The sequence below is a fragment of the Pseudophryne corroboree genome, chromosome 2, assembly GCF_028390025.1.
Source record: "Pseudophryne corroboree isolate aPseCor3 chromosome 2, aPseCor3.hap2, whole genome shotgun sequence".
Taxonomy (NCBI): domain Eukaryota; kingdom Metazoa; phylum Chordata; class Amphibia; order Anura; family Myobatrachidae; genus Pseudophryne; species Pseudophryne corroboree.
This window is the reverse complement of record NC_086445.1, coordinates 111,379,265-111,402,607: the sequence shown is the minus strand read 5'-3', so window position 1 is coordinate 111,402,607 and position 23,343 is coordinate 111,379,265. Positions and strand designations below refer to the sequence as shown.

The 23,343-nt window shown below is 47.2% G+C and overlaps 1 protein-coding gene across 1 annotated transcript in view; it reads right to left on the bottom strand.

Moving 5' to 3' along the window:
- Positions 1-23,343, bottom strand: part of SLC35F2 (solute carrier family 35 member F2) — an 88,824-nt gene that overhangs the window by 20,885 nt on the left and 44,596 nt on the right. Inside the window, exon 3 of the mRNA XM_063950687.1 lies at positions 13,970-14,107. Within this exon, the coding sequence (XP_063806757.1) occupies positions 13,970-14,107 (138 nt within the window). The remainder of the gene's footprint in view (positions 1-13,969; positions 14,108-23,343) is intronic.

Sequence of the window (23,343 nt, the reverse complement as noted above, 5' to 3'; positions counted from 1 at the left end):
CTTCCCAGTTGTCCACTCCCGGGATGAACACTGCTGACAGTGCTATGACATGATTCTCCGCCCAGCGCAGAATCCTTGCAGCTTCTGCCATTGCACTCCTGCTTCTCGTGCCGCCTTGTCGGTTTACGTGGGCGACTGCCGTGATGTTGTCGGACTGGATCAACACCGGCTGACCCTGAAGCAGCGGTTTTGCCAGACTTAGAGCATCGTAGATCGCTCTTAGCTCCAGTATATTTATGTGAAGAGACGTCTCCAGGTTTGACCACACGCCCTGGAAGTTTCTTCCCTTTGTGACTGCTCCCCAACCTCGTAGGCTGGCATCCGTAGTCACCAGGACCCAGTCCTGTATGCCGAATCTGCGGCCCACTAACAGATGGGCAGTCTGCAACCACCACAGGAGAGACAACCTTGTTCTCGGTGACAGTGTTATCCGCTGATGCATGTGCAGATGCGATCCGGACCATTTGTCCAGCAGATCCCACTGAAATGTCCATGCATGGAATCTGCCGAATGGAATCGCTTCGTACGAAGCCACCATCTTTCCCAGGACTCTTGTGCATTGATGTACTGACACAGTTCCTGGTTTTAGGAGGTTCCTGACAAGTTCGGATAACTCCCTTGCTTTCTCTTCCGGGAGAAATACCTTTTTCTGAACCGTGTCCAGAATCATACCCAGGAACAGCAGATGCGTTGTCGGGGTCAATTGAGATTTTGGAAGATTTAGAATCCACCCGTGTTGCTGAAGCACTACTTGTGTTAGCGCCACACCGACTTCCAGCTGTTCTCTGGACTTTGCCCTTATCAGGAGATCGTCCAAGTAAGGGATAATTAATACGCCTTTTCTTCGTAGAAGAACCATCATTTCGGTCATTACCTTGGTAAAGACCCGAGGGGCCGTGGACAAACCAAACGGCAGCGTTTGAAACTGATAATGACAGTCTTGTATCACGAACCTGAGATACCCTTGGTGTGAGGGGTAAATCGGGACATGTAGATAAGCATCTTTTATGTCCAAGGACACCATGAAGTCTCCTTCTTCCAGATTCGCTATCACTGCCCTGAGTGACTCCATCTTGAACTTGAATTTCTGTATGTACAGGTTCAAGGATTTCAGATTTAGAATAGGCCTTACCGAACCGTCCGGTTTCGGTACCACAAATAGAGTGGAATAATACCCCTTTCCCTGTTGTAGGAGGGGTACCTTGACTATCACCTGCTGAGAATACAGCTTGTGAATGGCTTCCAAAACCGACGTCCTTTCTGAGGGAGACGTTGGTAAAGCAGACTTTAGGAACCGGCGAGGGGGAAACCTTTCGAACTCCAGCATGTAACCCTGAGATATTATCTGCAGGACCCACGGGTCCACTTGTGAGTGAGCCCATTGATTGCTGAAAATCTTGAGTCGACCCCCCACCGTTCCTGAGTCCGCTTGTAAAGCCCCAGCGTCATGCTGATGGCTTTGTAGAAGCCGGGGCGGGCTTCTGTTCCTGGGCAGGGGCTGCGTGCTGCCCTTTCTTACCCTTTCCTCTGCCTCTCGGCAGATAAGACTGTCCTTTTGGTCGCTTTTTATAGGAGCGAAAGGACTGCGGCTGAAAAGACGGTGTCTTTTTCTGTTGTGAAGGGGTTTGAGGTAAAAAGGTGGATTTGCCGGCAGTTGCCGTGGTCACCAGGTCCGAAAGACCGACCCCAAACAATTCCTCTCCTTTATATGGCAATACTTCCATATGCCTCTTGGAATCCGCATCACCTGACCACTGTCGCGTCCATAAACTTCTTCTGGCAGATATGGACATCGCGCTTACTCTTGATGCTAGAGTACAAACATCCCTCTGAGCATCTCGCATATAAAGAAAAGCATCCTTTAATTGCTCTAGAGTCAATAAAATACTGTCCCTATCCAGGGTCTCAATATTTTCAGTCAGAGAATCCAACCACACTACCCCAGCACTGCACATCCAGGCTGAGGCTATTGCCGGTCGCAGTATAACACCAGTATGTGTGTATATACTCTTCAGTGTAGTTTCCAGCCTCCTATCTGCTGGATCCTTGAGGGCGGCCGTATCAGGAGACGGCAACGCCACTTGCTTTGATAAACGTGTGAGCGCCTTATCCACCCTAGGGGGTGTTTCCCAGCGCGCCCTAACCTCTGGTGGGAAAGGGTATAATGCCAATAACTTCTTTGAAATTAGCAATTTTCTATCGGGGGTAACCCACGCTTCATCACACACATCATTCAATTCCTCTGATTCTGGGAAAAATACAGGTAGTTTTTTCACCCCCCACATAATACCCCTTTTTGAGGTACCAGCAGTATCAGAGATCTGCAACGCCTCCTTCATTGCCGTGATCATATAACGTGTGGCCCTATTGGAAAATACGTTTGTTTCTTCACCGTCGACACTAGATTCATCTGTGTCGGTACCCGTGTCGACTGACTGAGGTAAAGGACGTTTTACAGCCCCTGACGGTGTCTGAGACGCCTGAACCGGTACTAACTGGTTTGCCGGGCGTCTTATTTCGTCAACTGACTTTTGTAGTGTGCTGACATTATCACGTAATTCCATAACTAAAGCCATCCATTCCGGTGTCGACTCCCTAGGGGGTGACATTACCATCATCGGCAATTGCTCTGCCTCCACACCAACATCGTCCTCATACATGTCGACACACACGTACCGACACAGCAGCCACACAGGGAATGCTCTAATCGAAGACAGGACCCCTTAGCCCTTTGGGGAGACAGAGGGAGAGTTTGCCAGCACACACCAAAAGCGCTATAAATGTATATAAACAACCCTAGAAGGTGTTGTTTACTATATATGCGCTCTTAATATATAAATATCGCCAATTTATGCCCCCCTTCTCTTTGTTACCCTGTTTCTGTAGTGCAGTGCAGGGGAGAGTCCTGGGAGCCTTCCTCACCAGCGGAGCTGAGCAGGAAAATGGCGCTGAGTGCTGAGGAGAATAAGCTCCGCCCCTTTTTCGGCGGGCTTTTTCTCCCGGTTTTTAAGAAACTGGCCTGGGTTAAAATACATACATATAGCCTTAATGGCTATATGTGATGTATTTATTTTGCCACTAAAGGTAATTATATTGCTGCCCAGGGCGCCCCCAGCAGTGCCCTGCACCCTCCGTGACTGAGTCAGTGAGCCGTGTGACAACAATGGCGCACAGCTGCAGTGCTGTGCGCTACCTTCATGAAGACTGTGGAGTCTTCTGCCGCCTGTTTTCCGGACCTCCGTTCTGCCGTCTCTTCAGCGTCTGTAAGGGGGATCGGCGGCGCGGCTCCGGGACGAACCCCAGGCTGACCTGTGTTCCGACTCCCTCTGGAGCTAAGTGTCCAGTAGCCTAAGACTCCAATCCATCCTGCACGCAGGTGAGTTGGAAATCTCTCCCCTAAGTCCCTCGATGCAGTGATCCTGTTGCCAGCAGGAATCACTGAGATTGAAACCTAAAAAAAAACTTTTCTAAACAGCTCTTTAGGAGAGCCACCTAGATTGCACCCTCTCGGACGGGCACAAAAACCTAACTGAGGCTTGGAGGAGGGTCATAGGGGGAGGAGCCAGTACGCACCATGTGACCTAAAAGCTTTTTTAGATGTGCCCTGTCTCCTGCGGAGCCTGCTATTCCCCATGGTCCTGACGGAGTCCCCAGCATCCACTAGGACGTTAGAGAAAAATATGTTCGTCGAAAACAGCTCTTAATTCAAGAAAGCTTATAGCAGACAAGCTTCCCAGCTTGACCTTTTCCTCTGGAAAAACTTCCCTTGCAAGGACTGCTCCCCAGCCTCGGAGATCTGCATGAATTGACACCAGGATCTAATCCTGGATCCCGAACCTTCGTCCCTCTAGGAGGTGAGAACCGAGCAGACACCACAGGAGCAATATCCTAGCCATTAGGATTATATTCCAGTGTATGTGCAGGTGAGACCCGGACCACATTTCCAACTGGTCCCTTGAAAACCACTCTGGTATTTGACCTGCTCACCGAAAAAGCTTTATAGGCCGCACCCATCTGCTTCATCAACGGAACATATTGATGGATTGTCACTGCAAATCTGATCCGACTCTGGATCCTCAGACCTCTTTCCACAGAAAAAACACAGAACCTCAACCGTCCAGTATCTACTCTGATACCCACCTTCGACATCTGCGTTGTTGGGAACAACAGCCATTCCCTGTGTTGAAGAACAGTCAGAGAGAAACAACGATTTGCACCACTTGTTTCTTGACCTCGCCTTAATCAGGAGAGCGTCTCAGTACAGAATAACAATGGCTCTTACTATTGAAAGAAAACCATCATACTGCCATCACTCCGGTGAAATGGCAAATACAATCCTGGATATCCACCCAGGTAATCTGAATGCGGAGAACAACGCATTTAAACCTCTTGCCCTGAACCTGACGCACCTCTGGTATAGCGTCGCGTACTACCTCCACTTCCAGAGGGGAAACGGCAAGATCTATTAGAAAATCAGTGAGGGGAAACATCTGTAACTCCAGAATGTCCTCCTTTGGATTCTATAATTAACTCACAGGTCCTAGTCTATTCCCGGACTAACTGAAAAGTAGTAGACGAGTCCCCACCGGAGTGGGCTCCAGCCAGATAGACTCAGCGACATGTGGTGGATGTGATAGAAACAGAAAACGACATCCGCTTCTGCGAACCTAACAAGGCTGCAGAACTCTTACCTCTTCACCTTCCACTGTCTGCACAGAAAAGTAAAAAAGAACGGTATCGAACCGGTTAAAACGACTGCATCCCACAAAAGAATGCGTCACCAACCATTGTGAAGGAGACTAACTCACAAAGTTAGATTTACCAGCAGTATCCGCCGAGATTGACTGAACTGAGGCATCCCCAAACAGCGGTACACCGTCCCAGGGAAAAACTCCAGTATCTCTCGGAGTCAGCCTCAGCATTCCCCCGCCACACCTCCTGTATACGTACGGCAGCCTGCCGCAATGTTATAGAGAAGAACCAACACAAGGAACATCCCCTCTCGCTTTACGGTAATTCTATTGGATGCCTTTCCGAATATAAACACTCCCTCATGTGCATGTAATGCAAATAAGCCCAAAGCATAGAAATAAAATATCACTTAGCTTCCTGTATACGATCCTTTGAGACAGGGCCCCGTGTCGACCAGGAGTTGACTTTCACAGTATTCTATCCGCGGCAGGAAAAGCATAAACATTCGGACTCCTTGAGAGGATCCGAGATCAACTCGTCACGGCCGACCTAGAGCTTTATCAACAGAGCGACCAGCACATGAGAAGGAATACTTTTACTTCAGCATTCATTATAAATCATAATATGAACATACATAATGTAATACACAATTACACACATCCCAAATATAATATAATATAATATAATATATTATATAACACATACATGTAAGCGGATTGACCGGAGCCTTCGGGTCCCTAGTGACATTGTGTTCTGAATGTGTATGACCATGTACTGAATGCCCCAGTTGTGGATCTACCAGGAAACATTATAGTCTACAGAAAACCTAGTATTCGTCGACAGCAAGGAGTAGTAACCAGGCAAAATAACATTCTTGCGACCCCGAGGGGTCTGAGGGAAGTATACATATATAATCTAAATATCACTCCGTCACAAATACTACCATGTCTATGCTCGCAATTTACACCCGGTAATAACAGTTGGTGCCGACAGGGTCACCCACATACTACCGTGTCTCCCCTACAGTCTTTACTTTTGACAAGCATACCACTACCGACCTGTTGACTCAGCATCTACTGTATCAAGTACCAACAGGCATCGGCGATGCCGACAGTGAACCCCATAGGTGTTTGTGACAGAACATTCACGCATGTCGACACAAGTGAACTATAGTGGGTATATCTATCTGACAGGGAGCACACAGAGAATATACACAACAATGATTACATGCCCATTTCTAAAGCAAAAAAAAGTGTTCTATATCCCTCAACATAACACTAAAAGACTGTGCCCCCCCTTGTTTGCGCTGTACACATTTTTTGGCGGGGACAGTGAGAAAATGGCCCTGAACACTGTGTGAGGGCTAAGCCACGCCCCTCATCGGCGCGCTTCAGCCACGTTATACTATCGTTCTATATGAAGGCAGGGGACCGTATATCGTGTATACACACTATATACCTCCTTAAACAATATACATATTGCTGTCCAGGGGCGCCCCACCCCCCTGCGCCCTGCACCCAAGTAAAACCGTTGGTGTGTGGGAGCAATGGCGCGCAGCGGGACCGCTGCTATGTACTGGCGGGGGTATCGTACGCGGTGCCTGACTATGCTCTTTTGCCAGTCTAACCGAGACCTCAGTAACTGCTGCCCAGGGCGCTCCCCCCCCCAGCGCCCTGCACCCTGTGAGTGCCGTTGGTGTGTGGGAGCATGGAGCGCAGCGCTACAGCTGCGCTTAGCTCCATTACTGAAGTCTTCTGCCGTCTGACGGCTTTTGTTCTTCTCATACTCACCCGGCTTCTTTCTTCTGGCTTCTGTGAGGAGGGTGACGGCGCGGCTCCGGGAACAAGCAGCTAGGCGAACCAAGTGATCGAATCCTCTGGAGCTAATGGTGTCCAGTAGCCTAAGAAGCAGAGCCCTTGAACTAAGAAGAAGTAGGTCTGACTTCTCTCCCCTCAGTCCCACGATGCAGGGAGCCTGTAGCCAGCAGGTCTCCCTGAAAATAAAAAACCTAACAAAGTCTTTAGAGAAGCTCAGTACAGCTCCCCTAGTGTGTGTCCAGTCACTCCTGGGCACAAAGTCTAACTGGAGTCTGGAGGAGGGGCATAGAGGGAGGAGCCAGTTCACACCCATTCAAAGTCTTATAGTGTGCCCATGTCTCCTGCGGATCCCGTCCATACCCCCATGGTCCTTACGGAGTCCCCAGCATCCTCTAGGACGTATGAGAAAGAGGGGGGGGGGGGAAACGGTGAAACATCAGAAAAAGACCCAATGGTTTACCGGGGCTAATTGGATATCCCCCTTAGATGGCTCTCCTTTAGGTCCAAGGAAGCTCTGTGGTAAAGTGCAAAAAGAGGATTTTGGTACTTACCGATAAATCCATTTCTCTGAATCCTCTAGGGGGCACTGGAGTCCTATACAGTAGGGGTGTGAAGCTTGCAACCGGAGGTGTGGCACAATCTAAAATTAGTATTGTCTGCACAGCCGGCCCCTCCCCCTTCACATCCCTCCTCCCTCAGTTTTGAAAATTGGACTGAGAGAATAGGACACGATATTATAGCACATGGCGAGGAACCGAACAGTACAACATATCAAAACAGCATCCAAGAAACTCTTAACGAAAAACTAACGCTGTTTGTACGAACTGTTTGAACAAGAACTTTGAACACAGCAGGTTGACAGCACAGAGGCGGGCGCCCAGTGTCCCCTAGAGGATTCAGAGAAATGAATTTATCGGTAAGTATCAAAATCCTCTTTTCTCTTTCATCCACTAGGGGACACTGGAGTCCTATACAGTAGGGGACGTCCCAAAGTTATCCCCAAGGGAGGGAGTGCTATCGTGGCCTGCAAAAGTAAACGTCCGAACTTAAGAGTCTCGGGACGCAAAGGTAGCGGACTTGTAAAATTTTGCGAACGTGTGGGCTGAGGACCACGTCGCCGCTCTGCAAAGTTGAGTAGCAGAAGCACCTCTGGCAGCCGCCCATGAGGTACCCACTGATCAGAAAATATAAACTTGTCGAATGGCAAGCAGAATCCATCTAGACAAATACTGCTTAGCTGCTGGCCAACCCTTCATTGGCCCATCATAAAGAACAAACCAATGGTCCGACTTTCTGAAGGACGGCGTAACTTGCCTGTATACCCGTAAATCTCGGGCAACATCCAAAAGACACTTCCCCATCTGCAAGACCCCGGAAAGATGGGACCAAAATTGGCTGGTTTACATGAAACCCCGAAACAACCTTAGGAAGGAAATTTGCTCTTGTACGGAGTTCTGCACTATCCGCATGAAAAATGAAAAACAAAAAGACCCTCTTACAGGATAAGGCAAGCGAAAATATGACCTTCCAAGAGATATATATTTTATTTTTTTTAAAGTTGGTGATCTCAAAAATTCCAACACTAAATTTAAGTCCCATGGTGCAGCGGGGGGATGAAAAGGGGGTTGGATCCTCAGAACCTCCTGTAAAAAGGTTTGAACCTCTGGCCAGGATGCTAACCACTGTTGAAATAGGATGGAGAGAGCCAAAATTTTAACCTTCAGAGAGCCTTAGACAGACCTGAAAGGAAAAGTAGAAGTCTGGATAAGTGGAAGTTCCACCCACGTTCTGGACACCAGTCCATGTATCTCTCCAAATACCGTAGTAGTGCCTGGCTCTGACCGGCGTCTTAGTGGTAATCATCGTAGGACTGGCCATTCTTGGTATCCGTCCGTTTCGTAAGATCCGAGTTTCCATAACCACGCCGTTAAACGTAGGTCTGTGTTGGAACGGTCCCAGAGATAGCACGTCCTCTCTCTGAGGTAGCCGCCAAGGATCTTCCGCTAGTAACCCACACAGGTCTGAGTACCGACTCCTGCGGGTCCAACCTGGTGCGATAAAAATCGCCCACACTCGTTCTTATTTCAACCTTTTCCCAAACCCTGGGTATAAGTGGGAAAGGTGGAAAAAACGTAAAACCTCCTGTAACACCAAGGAAGTGTTAATGCGTCCACTCCTTCTGCTGCTGGATCTCTTGTCCTGGACACACATCTGGGCAGTTGATGGTTTTGCCGAGACGCCCCAGTCGACTTGAGGGAGAACCTATCTCCTCACCACCATATCGCAAGTCCGTGGATAAAGGCACCACTCCCCCGGACGCATGTCCTGGCGACTGAGATAATCTGCTTCCCAGTGTTCCACACCTGGAATGAACACTGCCGAGAGGATGAGTTTTTGCCTGTATCTTTATGTGTTGACCCATGACTAGGTCTTCGGCTAAGAGAAGCGCATTGTAAACTGTTCTTAGTACTAGAATGTTTATGGGTAGGCTGCTCACCAGTATTGTCCATCTGCCCTGAAACTGATGTTCCACCAAGACGGCACCCCAACCTCTGAGACTGGCGTCCGTTGTCAGGATGCCCCAATCCCAAATGCTGAATCTCTTGCCTGCTGCGAGATTCCTGTGCAACGACCACCAAATCAAGGAGGTTCGTATGTGCGGTGGAAGTCGGATTCTTCGATGTAGAAGCCAGTGTGACCCTGCTCCCTGAGCAATGAGGTTCAACTGGACTGGTCGGGGATGAAGTCTGCCGTAGTGTAGAGCTTCGAAAGACGCTACCATCTTCCCGAGAAGTTGCCCACAGAGGGCCGTTCGTGACCTCAGTACCCGAGCCAGTAATCTCTGTAGGTCCTGGACCTTGTTCTCTGGTAGGAAAACTCTCATAAGACCGAGGAATTGAATCCGTTAAGTTGGCATGAGGTTGGATTTCTGGAAATTCACAAGCCACCCATGTTGAATGAGAAATTGATGAGATGCCTGAACATCCTTGATCAACTGTTCCCGGGAGTATGTCTCGATCCGTGGATCGTCAAGACAAGATATAAAAGGTGACTCCTAAAAGTCTCAATCCTGCAACCATGATTGCCATGATCTTCGTAAGGATTCCTGGGTCTGATGATAGACCGGACGGCAAGGCCCTTGAATTGGTAGTGATCCATCACCAGTGCGAACCCTAAGTAAGCCTGGTGAGGAGTCCCGATTGGGATATGCAGATCTGTATCCTTTAAGTCCACGGATACCATGAACTCGCCTGTTTCCTAAGTCTGCAACGACCGACTGGATTGATTCCATCTTGAATTTGTAGACTCTTAGAACCTGGTTTAAAATCTTGAAAGTGAGTATCGGTCTGACCGTCCTGTCTGGCTTTGGCACGACAAAAAGATTGGGATAGAAACCCGTACCTTTCCGAGAGGCGGGAACTGGAATAATTACCTCTGACCGTATCAATTTTTGAATTGCTGTCAGTAATGCCTCTGCTTTCTGAGGGCACCGAGGGAATTTTTTTGTAAAAAAACCTGACTGTGAGGCCTCTGTTGAAAATTTAGTTTGTACCCTTTATCCAAAGTTCTGGTGGGGTTTTGGTCCAGATGTCCCGGAAACCTTCCAGACGTGCGCCCCCAAAGGGGAACCCCAGGTGAGCTGGGAGGCCGTCTCGTCCCTGTCTTGTCAGCAGGCTTATCCTGCTTTCTGGTTGTTGTCTGTGAGCGGCCTCTACCTCTGCCTCCAAGGGCTTGTGAACCGAAACCTCTTGTTTGGGTTCGAAAGGACTGTAACATAAATGAATTATCATTTGTCCCGAATAACCTCTCCTAACCTGTGGAGTGGTTCTCGTAAAAGAAGCAGGTAGGAAAGTGGACTTCCCTGCAGTAGCTTGTGAAATTCACTTGTCTAACTATGTACTGAAAAGCAGTTCACCCCCAAAGGGGATGGATTCCACCGCCTTCTGACATTCTCTGAGCCATAAAATCCTTTAGGTAATATGGCCGATGCGGAGATGCGCGATGCCATTCTGCTAATATACTGTGAGGCTTGACACAAATACAAGCTGGATTCTCGAAAGTGTTCCGCCAGTTGGGTATTTCGTCCAAGCTATAGTCCTCATCAATAGCCTCTACAATACGTCCTGACCATGCTCCCATGGCCTTTGCTGCACCAGCTGCTACAAAAAATTGACTTTAAGGCTGAGTCAACCTTATGATCTGAGCCATCCTTAAAAGCCGTTACATTAGGTATCGGTATGATTGTCCTCTGACTAACTGCCTAAGGAAGCATACACTACTGGTTTATCATGTTGCTTCCAAGCCTCCTCCATTTGAGATTGGAGAGACTTAGGAATGGGAAACAGTCGAACGCGGTTCTTTTGGGATTCGAATAATTTGAAAATTCTCTGGCTCCTTAACTTTTTCAACTTTCAAGTTTAGGATTACCGTTACCACGTCAATTAAGGAACCTAGGTCCGAGATTGCCGTGTCTTCTTCCTGAAAATCGGCGTTTAGGTTTGATTCAATTATCTGTATCAATAATAAGACCTTCCTCCCTCTGAAACTGGTACAATAGGAAGAGGTCTTTTAACCATCTGCTTGTGCAGGCGGTATTTACTTGATGAGGATGCTTTCATCGTTTTTAAGAATCTCGCAGCCCTTTCCTATTGCTGCATGCGTGATTCCGCCATCTACTTAGAGATTCTATCTGCCAAGTCCTTTTGCCATGACCTATACGGAGCACTGCTCCCAGGTGTAGTGTCCTTGTCTAATCAGGAGTTGCACACTCCGGATCTGCCACATAAACATAATGCTTTAGACATGTTGGTTAAAACCCCTGACCAGGGTATTTCACAGCGCTTTCACCCTTTAAACTAGGAAAAGAAAGGCTGTGAGCGATGACGGAAGCAAGGCTATCGGATCCGGCTGGAATTACTGTTCTCTTCTTTACATAGAATCCAGAACAGGGCAAATTATATATATATATATATATATATATATATATATATATATATATAGATATATATATATATAGATATATATATATATATATATATATATATATATATATATATATATATATATATATAGATATATATATAGATATATATATAGATATATATATAGATATATATATAGATATATATATAGAGAGAGAGAGAGAGAGAGAGAGAGAGAGAGAAAATAAAAAAATATTAAACCACTAGCCGACATGCAACCTCCAACCTTAACTGTAACTCAGCTACGATGGTAGAGTTGGTATCCGCTTGCTTCGTTGTATTTCCTTCAGGATCTTTATAATAGAAGTCCTTTGAAAATATAAATAGTATATAGGATTATTTTGTACAGGAGATCCTCACATTTCTGAATATACTCTTTCACCAGTAGAGGGAGCTATTGCTACACAATAAAACATCCCTCTTGCTATTTATACAGGGAGGGGGGGGGGGGGGGGGGCTATCCCTTCCCCGTAAATGGCGCCAGTTAGGGATAATTAAGATGGCCGTATATAAAAACCCTTTTAGTCACTGTTTTAAACAATATGGGGAGGCGCGCTATTGTGCTGAGCGGCCTCTTCTCAACACGCGGCTGAAAGCTCTCCTCAGCCGCACGGAAATACTGCAGCGTCTTTGGTGCGCGCGCGCTATGGGACCGTTTCTCACTAAGGGGTACATTTACTAAGCAGTGATAAGAACGGAGAAGTGAGCCAGTGGAGAAATTTCCCCATCAACCAATCAGCAGCTCTGTATCATTTTATAGTATGCAAATTACAGATGTTACTTCAGTGCTGATTGGTTTCCATGGGCAACTTCTCCACTCTTATCACTGCTTAGTAAATGTACCCCTAAGTCCCGTAGCGCTGCTATACAGTGTCTCCCCGCACGCGGCTCTCTCTCTCTGGCCCCTGGTGATGCACGCTACGGGACCCTTCTTACCAAGTCCCGTAGCGGCGCTATACAGTGTCTCCCCGTACGCGGCTCAGTCTCCCCGCACGCGGCTCTCTCCGTCTCTCGCCCCTGGTGACCCTTCTTACTAAGTCCCGTAGCGGCGCTAAGCAGTGTGGCGCTTCTCAGCGGTAATGGGCGGTTACTGTTCCTCCCTACCCCCGACGCGCTCTCCAGCCCTGCGCTACACCCTGGTGACCGCTGGCTGTATGGAAAATTATGGCAGGGGATAAAGCATAAAATAAATAAAACAAAAGTCTAACATGGCCCCTATTGTTGAGACCAGTACTCACTGTGCCTTGTAAGAGGATCTCCTGTGGAGAGATGCAGGTCCCTTCAAAAGGGATCTTTGTCTCTCCAATATACATAGGCTTTGTCTCCCTTTTATTAGGTGGACGCAGCACATTGTCATAGTTTTAGTCAGGAGCTCTGTGCTCCATGTGCTGTACCTCCAGCACAATTTTCAAAACTGAGGGAGGAGGGATGTGAAGGGGGAGGAGCCAGCTGTGCAGACAATGCTAATTTTAGATTGTGCCACACCTCCGGTTGCAAGCTTCATACCCCTATTGTATAGGACTCCAGTGTCCCCTAGCGGATGAAAGAGAAAGAACGGATGACCTTGTTCCACCTGTAGAGGGAGATATACTAAGCAGTGGTAAAAGTAGAGAAGTGAGCCAGTGGAGAAGTTGCCCATGGCAACCAATCAGCATTGAACTAACATTTACAATTTGCATACTATAGAAGTATACAGAGAAGCTGATTGGTTGCCATGGGCACCTTCTCCACTGGCTCACGTCTCCAGTTCTATCACTGCTTAGTACATCTCCCCCTAAAACAAGGTCATCATTTCTTTTGCATTGGACCACAGAGATTCCCCCAAGTCTGCTGGAAGTCCTAAATGGTGTCCAATCGATGTAGTAAGAACTCCCGATAGTGATACCCACTGACCAAGATGAAGTTACTGACTCGTTTCACTGCTAGATTGCAGCTTTATCAAAGATCTTAAGCACCTGTTAACTTAAAAACGGTCCTATCTTGCCATTTCGGACTGCACCAGTTTTGCCCAGAGACCAATTATATATAGACTGACCATTGACTATTTTAAGGGTCTTTTATGAATATACATGAAATGGCTTTTTATATGTGGTTAATAAATTGTGAAGACAATTTATTACATATTTTAGAGCACTTATTACTTTGTATCATGTTTTACTTCCTTTATGTGTGCAGTGTAACAGGCAAATTATCTTTGGAAATGAATATTTTAATATTTATTTTAGCAATACATGTTCAAAGCCATTGCCATACCAGGGACATACTGGGTGCAGACAGAAGGGTTTTAATTGGAGATGTGGTTTTGCCATCCGCACCTCAGAAAATAGTTCTGCCTTCCTCTGCCATGTATTGTAGTGAACTTATTGATAAATAATACAGCAAGCATTATGGAGGAACAGGACGCAGACACGTTAAGAAGTAACAATGGCACGGTGGGGAATAAATAAAGATTGGAAGTTATTTAACAAATACGGTTACCTGGACACTGGTGATGGTAGTAAACTGGTAGGCTTTAACAATAGAATAGTTTGCTTCAACATCGACAATTGCTAGCAGTATATATTTCCACCACTTATGTCGCACTATGTACAGAAGTCCATTCTCTCCTGTTTTAAAAACAATAGGAACGTTCAGTTATAAATCGTTTTTTATTTTCCTTATTTGGTTATATCAGATTACACGGCACGTCAGGGTATATCTCGTTGTGAACTTGGGGCCTCTGTAAAGTTAGTGTGTGCTGAAGAATCCTGCTACAGATGAGACACAATGTGTTCAAGGTCAGCTGGAGGTGCAGACTGTACGTCACATCTACAAAAACTAGAGACAAAAGTCATGGATGGGTGAGAGCTTAGTGCGGTCAGATTTAGCATTTCAGCACAAAGGGAAAAAAGGGTGAAGGCGGTAGTGGAGAGATAAGAATGAAGACATGCGGTGGAAGGAGTATATATAATAAGATTTTACTCACCGGTAAATCTATTTCTCGTAGTCCGTAGTGGATGCTGGGAACTCCGTAAGGACCATGGGGAATAGCGGCTCCGCAGGAGACTGGGCACAACTAAAGAAAGCTTTTAGACTACCTGGTGTGCACTGGCTCCTCCCACTATGACCCTCCTCCAGACCTCAGTTAGGATACTGTGCCCGGAAGAGCTGACACAATAAGGAAGGATTTTGAATCCCGGGTAAGACTCATACCAGCCACACCAATCACACCGTACAACTCGCGATACTAAACCCAGTTAACAGTATGAAATACAACGGAGCCTCTCAACAGATGGCTCTCAACAATAACCCTTTAGTTAAACAATAACTATATACAAGTATTGCAGACAATCCGCACTTGGGATGGGCGCCCAGCATCCACTACGGACTACGAGAAATAGAATTACCGGTGGGTAACATCTTATTTTCTCTGACGTCCTAGTGGATGCTGGGAACTCCGTAAGGACCATGGGGATTATACCAAAGCTCCCAAACGGGCAGGAGAGTGCGGATGACTCTGCAGCACCGAATGAGAGAACTCAAGGTCCTCCTCAGCCAGGGTGTCAAATTTGTAGAATTTTGCAAACGTGTTTGACCCTGACCAAGTAGCAGCTCGGCAAAGTTGTAAAGCAGAGACCCCTCGGGCAGCCGCCCAAGATGAGCCCACCTTCCTTGTGGAGTGGGCTTTTACAGATTTAAGATGCGGCAGTCCAGCCGCAGAATGCGCCAGCTGAATTGTGCTACAAATCCAGCGAGCAATAGTCTGCTTAGAAGCAGGAGCACCCAGCTTGTTGGGTGCATACAGGATAAAAAGCGAGTCAGGTTTCCTGACTCCAGCCGTCCTGGAAACATAAATTTTCAAGGCCCTGACTACGTCCAGTAACTTGGAATCCTCCAAGTCCCTAGTAGCCGCAGGCACTACAATAGGTTGGTTCAAGTGAAAAGCTGATACCACCTTAGGGAGAAACTGGGGACGAGTCCTCAATTCTGCCCTAACCATATGGAAAATCAGATAAGGGCTTTTACACGACAAAGCCGCCAATTCTGACACACGCCTGGCCAAGGCCAATAGCATGACCACTTTCCACGTGAGATATTTTAGATCCACGGTTTTAAGTGGCTCAAACCAATGTGATCTTAGGAAACTCAACACCACGTTGAGATCCCAAGGTGCCACTGGAGGCACAAAAGGGGGCTGAATATGCAGCACTCCCTTTACAAATGTCTGAACTTCAGGCAGTGAAGCCAGTTCTTTCTGGAAGAAAATCGACAGAGCCGAAATCTGGACCTTAATGGAACCCAATTTTAGGCCCATAGTCACTCCTGACTGTAGCAAGTTCAGAAATCGACCCAGCTGAAATTCCTCTGTTGGGGCCTTCCTGGCCTCACACCACGCAACATATTTTCGCCAAATACGGCGATAATGGTTTGCGGTTACTTCTTTCCTGGCTTTAATCAGCGTAGGAATGACTTCCTCTGGAATGCCCTTTTCTTTTAGGATCCGGTGTTCAACCGCCATGCCGTCAAACGCAGCCGCAGTAAGTCTTGGAACAGACAGGGCCCCTGCTGTAGCAGATCCTGTCTGAGCGGCAGAGGCCATGGGTCCTCCGATATCATTTCTTGAAGTTCTGGGTACCAAGCTCTTCTTGGCCAATCCGGAACCACGAGTATCGTTCTTACTCCTCGTCTTCTTATTATTCTCAGTACCTTTGGTATGAGAGGCAGAGGAGGGAACACATAAACCGACTGGTACACCCATGGTGTCACTAGAGCGTCCACAGCTATCGCCTGAGGGTCCCTTGACCTGGCGCAATATCTCTCTAGCTTTTTGTTTAGGCGGGACGCCATCATGTCCACCTATGGCCGTTCCCAACGGTTTACAATCAGTTGGAAGACTTCTGGATGAAGTCCCCACTGTCCCGGGTGTAGGTCGTGTTTGCTGAAGAAGTCTGCTTCCCAGTTGTCCACTCCCGGAATGAACACTGCTGACAGTGCTAACACGTGATTTTCCGCCCATCGGAGAATCCTTGTGGCTTCTGCCATCGCCATCCTGCTTCTTGTGCCGCCCTGTCGGTTTACATGGGCGACTGCCGTGATGTTGTCCGATTGGATCAGTACCGGCTGGTTTTGAAGCAGGGGCCTTGCCTGACTTAGGGCATTGTAAATGGCCCTCAGTTCCAGAATATTTATGTGTAGGGAAGTCTCCTGACTTGACCAAAGTCATTGGAAGTTTCTTCCCTGTGTGACTGCCCACCAGCCTCGAAGGCTGGCATCCGTGGTCACCAGGACCCAGTCCTGTATGCCGAATCTGCGGCCCTCTTGAAGATGAGCACTCTGCAGCCACCACAGCAGAGATACCCTGGTCCTTGGAGACAGGGTTATCAGCCGATGCATCTGAAGATGCGATCCGGACCACTTGTCCAACAGGTCCCACTGAAAAGTTCTTGCATGGAACCTGCCGAATGAAATTGCTTCGTAGGAAGCTACCATTTTTCCCAGGACTCGCGTGCAGTGATGCACCGATACCCGTTTTGGTTTCAGGAGGTCTCTGACTAGAGATGACAGCTCCTTGGCTTTCTCCTCCGGGAGAAACACTTTTTTCTGGTCTGTGTCCAGAACCATCCCCAGGAACAGTAGACGTGTCGTAGGAACCAGCTGTGACTTTTTGGAATATTTAGAATCCAACCGTGCTGTTGTAGCACTTCCCGAGATAGTGCTACCCCGACCAACAACTGCTACTTGGACCTTGCCTTTATCAGGAGATCGTCCAAGTATGGGATAATTAAAACTCCCTTTTTTCGAAGGAGTATCATCATTTCTGCCATTACCTTGGTAAATACCCTCGGTGCCGTGGACAGCCCAAACGGCAGCGTCTGGAATTGGTAATAACAATCCTGTACCACAAATCTGAGGTACTCCTGGTGAGGATGGTAAATGGGGACATGCAGGTAAGCATCCTTGATGTCCAGGGATACCATGTAATCCCCCTCGTCCAGGCTTGCAATAACCGCCCTGAGCGATTCCATCTTGAACTTGAATCTTTTTATGTATGTGTTCAAGGATTTCATATTTAAAATGGGTCTCACCGAACCGTCCGGTTTCGGTACCACAAACATTGTGGAATAGTAACCCCACCCTTGTTGAAGTAGGGGCACCTTGACTATCACCTGCTGGGAATACAGCTTGTGAATTGCCTCTAGCACAGCCTCCCTGCCTGAGGGAGTTGTCGGCAAGGCAGATTTGAGGAAACGGCGGGAGGGGGGGGGGGGGGGGGAGACGTTTCGAATTCCAGCTTGTACCCCTGAGATACTACTTGAAGGATCCAGGGATCCACCTGTGAGCGAGCCCACTGATCGCTGACATTTTTGAGGCGGCCCCCCACCGTCATGCGGCGGGTTTGGAGGAAGCAGGGTAGGACCTTTGTTCCTGGGAACCGGCTGTTTGTTGCAGCTTTTTCCCCCTACCTCTGCCTCTGGGCAGAAAGGACCCGCCTTTTCCCCGCCTGCTTTTCTGGGGCCGAAAGGACTGTACCTGATAATACGGCGCTTTCTTAGGCTGTGAGGGAACATGGGGCAAAAATGCTGACTTCCCAGCTGTTGCTGTGGAAACCAGGTCTGAGAGACCTTCCCCAAATAACTCCTCACCCTTATAAGGCAAAACTTCCATGTGCCTTTTAGAATCTGCATCCCCTGTCCACTGCCGAGTCCATAAGCCTCTCCTGGCAGAAATGGACATTGCACTTATTTTAGATGCCAGCCGGCAGATCTCCCTCTGTGCATCTCTCATGTATAAGACCGAGTCTTTAATATGCCCTATGGTTAGCAATATAGTTTCCCTGTCTAGGGTGTCAATATTTTCCGACAGGGAGTCTGACCACGCAGCTGCAGCACTGCACATCCATGCTGAAGCAATAGCTGGTCTCAGTATAATGCCTGAGTGTGTATATACAGACTTCAGGATCGCCTCCTGCTTTCTATCAGCAGGCTCCTTTAGGGCAGCCGTATCCGGAGACGGTAGTGCCACCTTCTTTGACAAGCGTGTGAGCGCTTTATCCACCCTAGGGGGTGTCTCCCAACGTGACCTATCCTCTGGCGGGAAAGGGTACGCCATTAGTAACTTTTTAGAAATTACCAATTTTTTTAATCGGGACAAACCCACGCTTCTTCACGCACTTCATTTAATTCTTCAGACGGGGGAAAAACCACTGGTAGTTTTTTCTCCCCAAACATAATACCCTTTTTTGTGGTACCTGGGGTAATATCAGAAATGTGTAATACATTTTTCATTGCCTCAATCATGTAACGAGTGGCCCTATTGGACATTATATTAGTCTCTTCGTCGTCGACACTGGTATCAGTATCCGTGTCGACATCTGTGTCTGCCATCTGAGGTAGCGGGCGTTTTAGAGCCCCTGATGGCCTTTGAGACGCCTGGGCAGGCACGAGCTGAGAAGCCGGCTGTCCCGCATTTGGCATGTCGTCAAATTTTTTATGTAAGGAGTCGACACTTTCACGTAATTCCTTCCATAAGTCCATCCACTCAGGTGTCTGCCCCGCAGGGGGTGACATCACATTTATAGGCATCTGCTCCACCTCCACATAAGCCTCCTCATCAAACATGTCGACACAGCCGTACCAACACACCGCACACACACAGGGAATGCTCTGACAGAGGACAGGACCCCACAAAGCCCTTTGGGGAGACAGAGAGAGAGTGTATGCCAGCACACACCAAGCGCTATATAATACAGGGACTAACTGAATTATATCCCCTTATAGCTGCTATATAGTTATACTGCGCCTAAATTTAGTGCCCCCCCTCTCTTTTTTACCCTTCTGTAGTTGTAGACTGCAGGGGAGAGCCAGGGAGCTTCCTTCCAGCGGAGCTGTGAGGGAGAAATGGCGCCAGTGTGCTGAGGGAGATAGCCCCGCCCCTTTTTCGGCGGACTTCTCCCGCGTTTTTGAAACTCTGGCAGGAGTATTAATTTACACCTATATAGCCTCTGGGGCTATATATGGTGTAGATTTGCCAGCCAAGGTGTGTAATATTGCCCTCAGGGTGCCCCCCACCCCCCCAGCACCCTGCACCCATCAGTGACCGGAGTGTGAGGTGTACATGAGGAGCAGTGGCGCACAGCTGCAGTGCTGTGCGCTACCTTGGTGAAGACCGAAGTCTTCTGCCGACGATTTTCCGGACCATCTTCATGCTTCTGGCTCTGCAAGGGGGACGGCGGCGCGGCTCCGGGAACGAACACCAAGGACGGGTCCTGCGGTCGATCCCTCTGGAGCTAATGGTGTCCAGTAGCCTAAGAAGCCCAAGCTAGCTGCAAGCAGGTAGGTTCGCTTCTTCTCCCCTTAGTCCCTCGTTGCAGTGAGCCTGTTGCCAGCAGGTCTCACTGAAAATAAAAAAAACCTAAAATATACTTTCTTTCTAGGAGCTCAGGAGAGCCCCTAGTGTGCATCCAGCTCAGCCGGGCACAAGATTCTAACTGAGGTCTGGAGGAGGGTCATAGTGGGAGGAGCCAGTGCACACCAGGTAGTCCTAAAGCTTTCTTTAGTTGTGCCCAGTCTCCTGCGGAGCCGCTATTCCCCATGGTCCTTACGGAGTTCCCAGCATTCACTAGGACGTCAGAGAAATATATATATTGGGGGGGGGGGGGGGGGGGGGGGGGAGAAGGTAAGGAGCGCTATATGGGCACTTGCCTAGCTTATGGAGGCTGCAGGGAGCACAGCAACTTAAAGTTGCATAACACTGAGAACGAGCTTTGTCTTGCACACAAAGATTAGGGGTACATCGCTCGTTTACTGTCTAATGTGTGCGTGTTTTAAAGAAGCATTTATTGCATAGCCTGAAAGATAGTAGATAGAGTTTGCTTTGCTTATCATGCTGTAACGTACGAAAGAGGGATTACTAAGAAATGGCTTGTCTTCAAGTGCCTTGTTATTTGGAACTCTGCCGTAATGTATGTAACACTGCTTACATGATCAGGGTGTGATTAATAACAGAAGATATAACCAGTTTTATACCAGCAATGGCTGATAATCCTGTACTGTTAGTTTGGACAGCCACGCGTCACTGGAAATCCCGATGAAAGAGAGAGGGGAAGGGGCCACAGTTAAGTTGCAGGGATATTCAGGAAAATGAAACAAGTACATTTACAGAGGAGAAGGTCCTAACAGAACTCTCAAAGCTGAAAGTGGACAAATCTATGGGGCCAGATGGGATACATCCAAGGATACTAAAAGAACTTAAAGAGGTGCTGGTAGCACCATTGACAGAATTATTCAACAAGTCATTAGCTACAGGAGAAATTCCAGGGGACTGGAAAAGAGCAAACGTAGTCCCACTGCACAAAAGTGGAAGCAAGGAAGAGGCAAACAACTACAGACCAGTGAGTCTTACATCAGTAGTAGGGAAATTGATGGAAACACTCTTAAAAGAAAGAGTTGTAGATTATCTCAAATCCGGCAATTTACTGGATCCCAAACAGCATGGATTCACTGGGGGGAGATCATATCAAACAAATCTTATTGACTTTTTTGATTGTTTGACTAAAGTGATGGATAAAGGTGGAGCCATGGATATAGCTTATCTAGACTTTAGTAAGGCTTTTGACACAGTTCCACATCGCAGACTGCTAAATAAACTTGAAAGTTTGGTATTGGATATTAGGATTATTGAATGGATAAGATCTTGGTTGAAGGATAGAAAACAGAGAGTTGTGGTAAATGGAGTGCATTCACAGGAGGGAAATGTTACCAGTGGAGTACCCCAGGGATCTGTACTTGGACCAGTGCTTTTTAATATCTTTATTGGTGACATTGCAAATGGCATTAAAGGGAAAGTATGCCTTTTTGCAGATGACACAAAGGTATGCAACAGGGTAGACACCAGGTGGGGTAAAACAAATGATTGAGGATCTAGGTAGACTAGAGGAATGGTCAAGAGTCTAGCAATTACAGTTTAATGCCAAAAAATGCAAAATCATGCACTTGGGTCTCAAAAATCCTAAAGCTAAATACAGTATTAATGGCACCATAATGGAAACTACTGAGGAGGAAAGGGATCTAGGAGTCACTATTTCAGATGACTTAAAAGCAGGTAAGCAATGTAACAAGGCAATGAGGAAGGCTAGTCAGATGCTTGGCTGCATTGGGAGAGGAATCAGCAGCAGAAAGAAAGAAGTAATAATGCCACTGTATAGGTCATTGGTACGGCCTCATCTAGAATACTGTATTCAGTTCTGGAGGCCATATCTTCAAAAGGATATTAATACATTAGAAACTGTACAAAGGAGGGCAACTAAAATGGTGCATGGCCTACATCACAAAACATACCCAGAAAGACTAAGAAATCTCAATATGTATAGTTTGGAGCAGAGAAGGGAAAGGGGGGACATGATAGAAACTTTCAAATATATCAAGGGTTTTAACAAAGTCCAGGAGGGAAACATTCTCCAAATGAAGAGAAGCAATAGGACACGAGGACATGCACTGAGACTGGAGGGGGGGAGGTTCAGGGGAAATTTGCGGAAAAATTATTTCACAGAAAGGGTAATGGACAAGTGGAATAGCCTCCCATCAGAGGTGGTAGAGGCTAAGACAGTAGAGCAATTTAAACATGCATGGGATAGACATAAGGATATCCTTACAAAGAAATAAGGATCAAATAAGGTTAGTGATAAAAAAATAATATATAAAAAAAAATAAAAAAAATAAGGGGCAGACTAGATGGGCCAAGTGGTTCTTATCTGCCGACAAATTCTATGTTTCTATCATCACTTGGAATCAGTGTGCATAACTGCAGCTCCGGTCCTGGCATTGTGCGAGTATATATTGTTACCGTAACCTTAGAGCGGGCATTCCCAACCTCGGTCGTCAAGGCGCACTAACAGTCCAGGTTTTACTGAAGTGTATGCTTGAGCACAAGTGACTTAATTAGTACCTCAGTTAATTTGATTTAACCAACTGTGCTGAAGCCTGGATATCACCAAAACCTGTACTGTTGGTGTGCATAGAGGTAGCAAACAGTTCCCAGCTGATTCAGTGGGGTACATAACTGGTACACTGTGCACAGGGGTACATTGTAGGTATTAACATGCAACTGACCAATTTTAACTACTTGACTCCATTGGTCGCGTCAGATGCGACCACACCAGTCAGAAAGCTCACTATGCAGCTGCAGGAAGAGAAGCTTCCAGAAACTGCCGCTCTCAGAGGGACCTCTGTTCCCGGTTCACTCCCCTCCAGTGCCTGCCGTGCTGCCGATCAGTGAGCTCAGCAGCAGAAAGAAAATGAAAAAAAAAAAAAATCAGCCCTCACCTTCTCTGAGGAGCTTTGGAGGCTGCAGAGATGATCAAATGTCGGGATACTGAAGTCAATATACACTGCTCAAAAAAATAAAGGGAACACTAAAATAACACATCCTAGATCTAAATGAATGAAATATTCTTATTAAGTACTTTGTTCTTTACATAGTTGAATGTGCTGACAACAAAATCACACAAAAATTATCAATGGAAATCGAATTTATTAACACATGGAGGTCTGGATTTGGAGTCACACTCAAAATTAAAGTGGAAAAACACATTACAGGCTGATCCAACTTTGTTGTAATGTCCTTAAAACAAGTCAAAATGAGGCTCAGTAGTGTGTGTGGCCTCCACGTGCCTGTATGACCTTCCTACAACGCCTGGGCATGCTCCTGATGAGATGGCGGATGGTCTCCTGAGGGATCTCCTCCCAGACCTGGATTAAAGAATCCGCCAACTCCTGGACAGTCTGTGGTGCAACGTAGCGTTGTTGGATAGAGCGAGACATGATATCCCAGATGTGCTTAATTGTATTCAGGTCTGGGGAACGGGCGGACCAGTC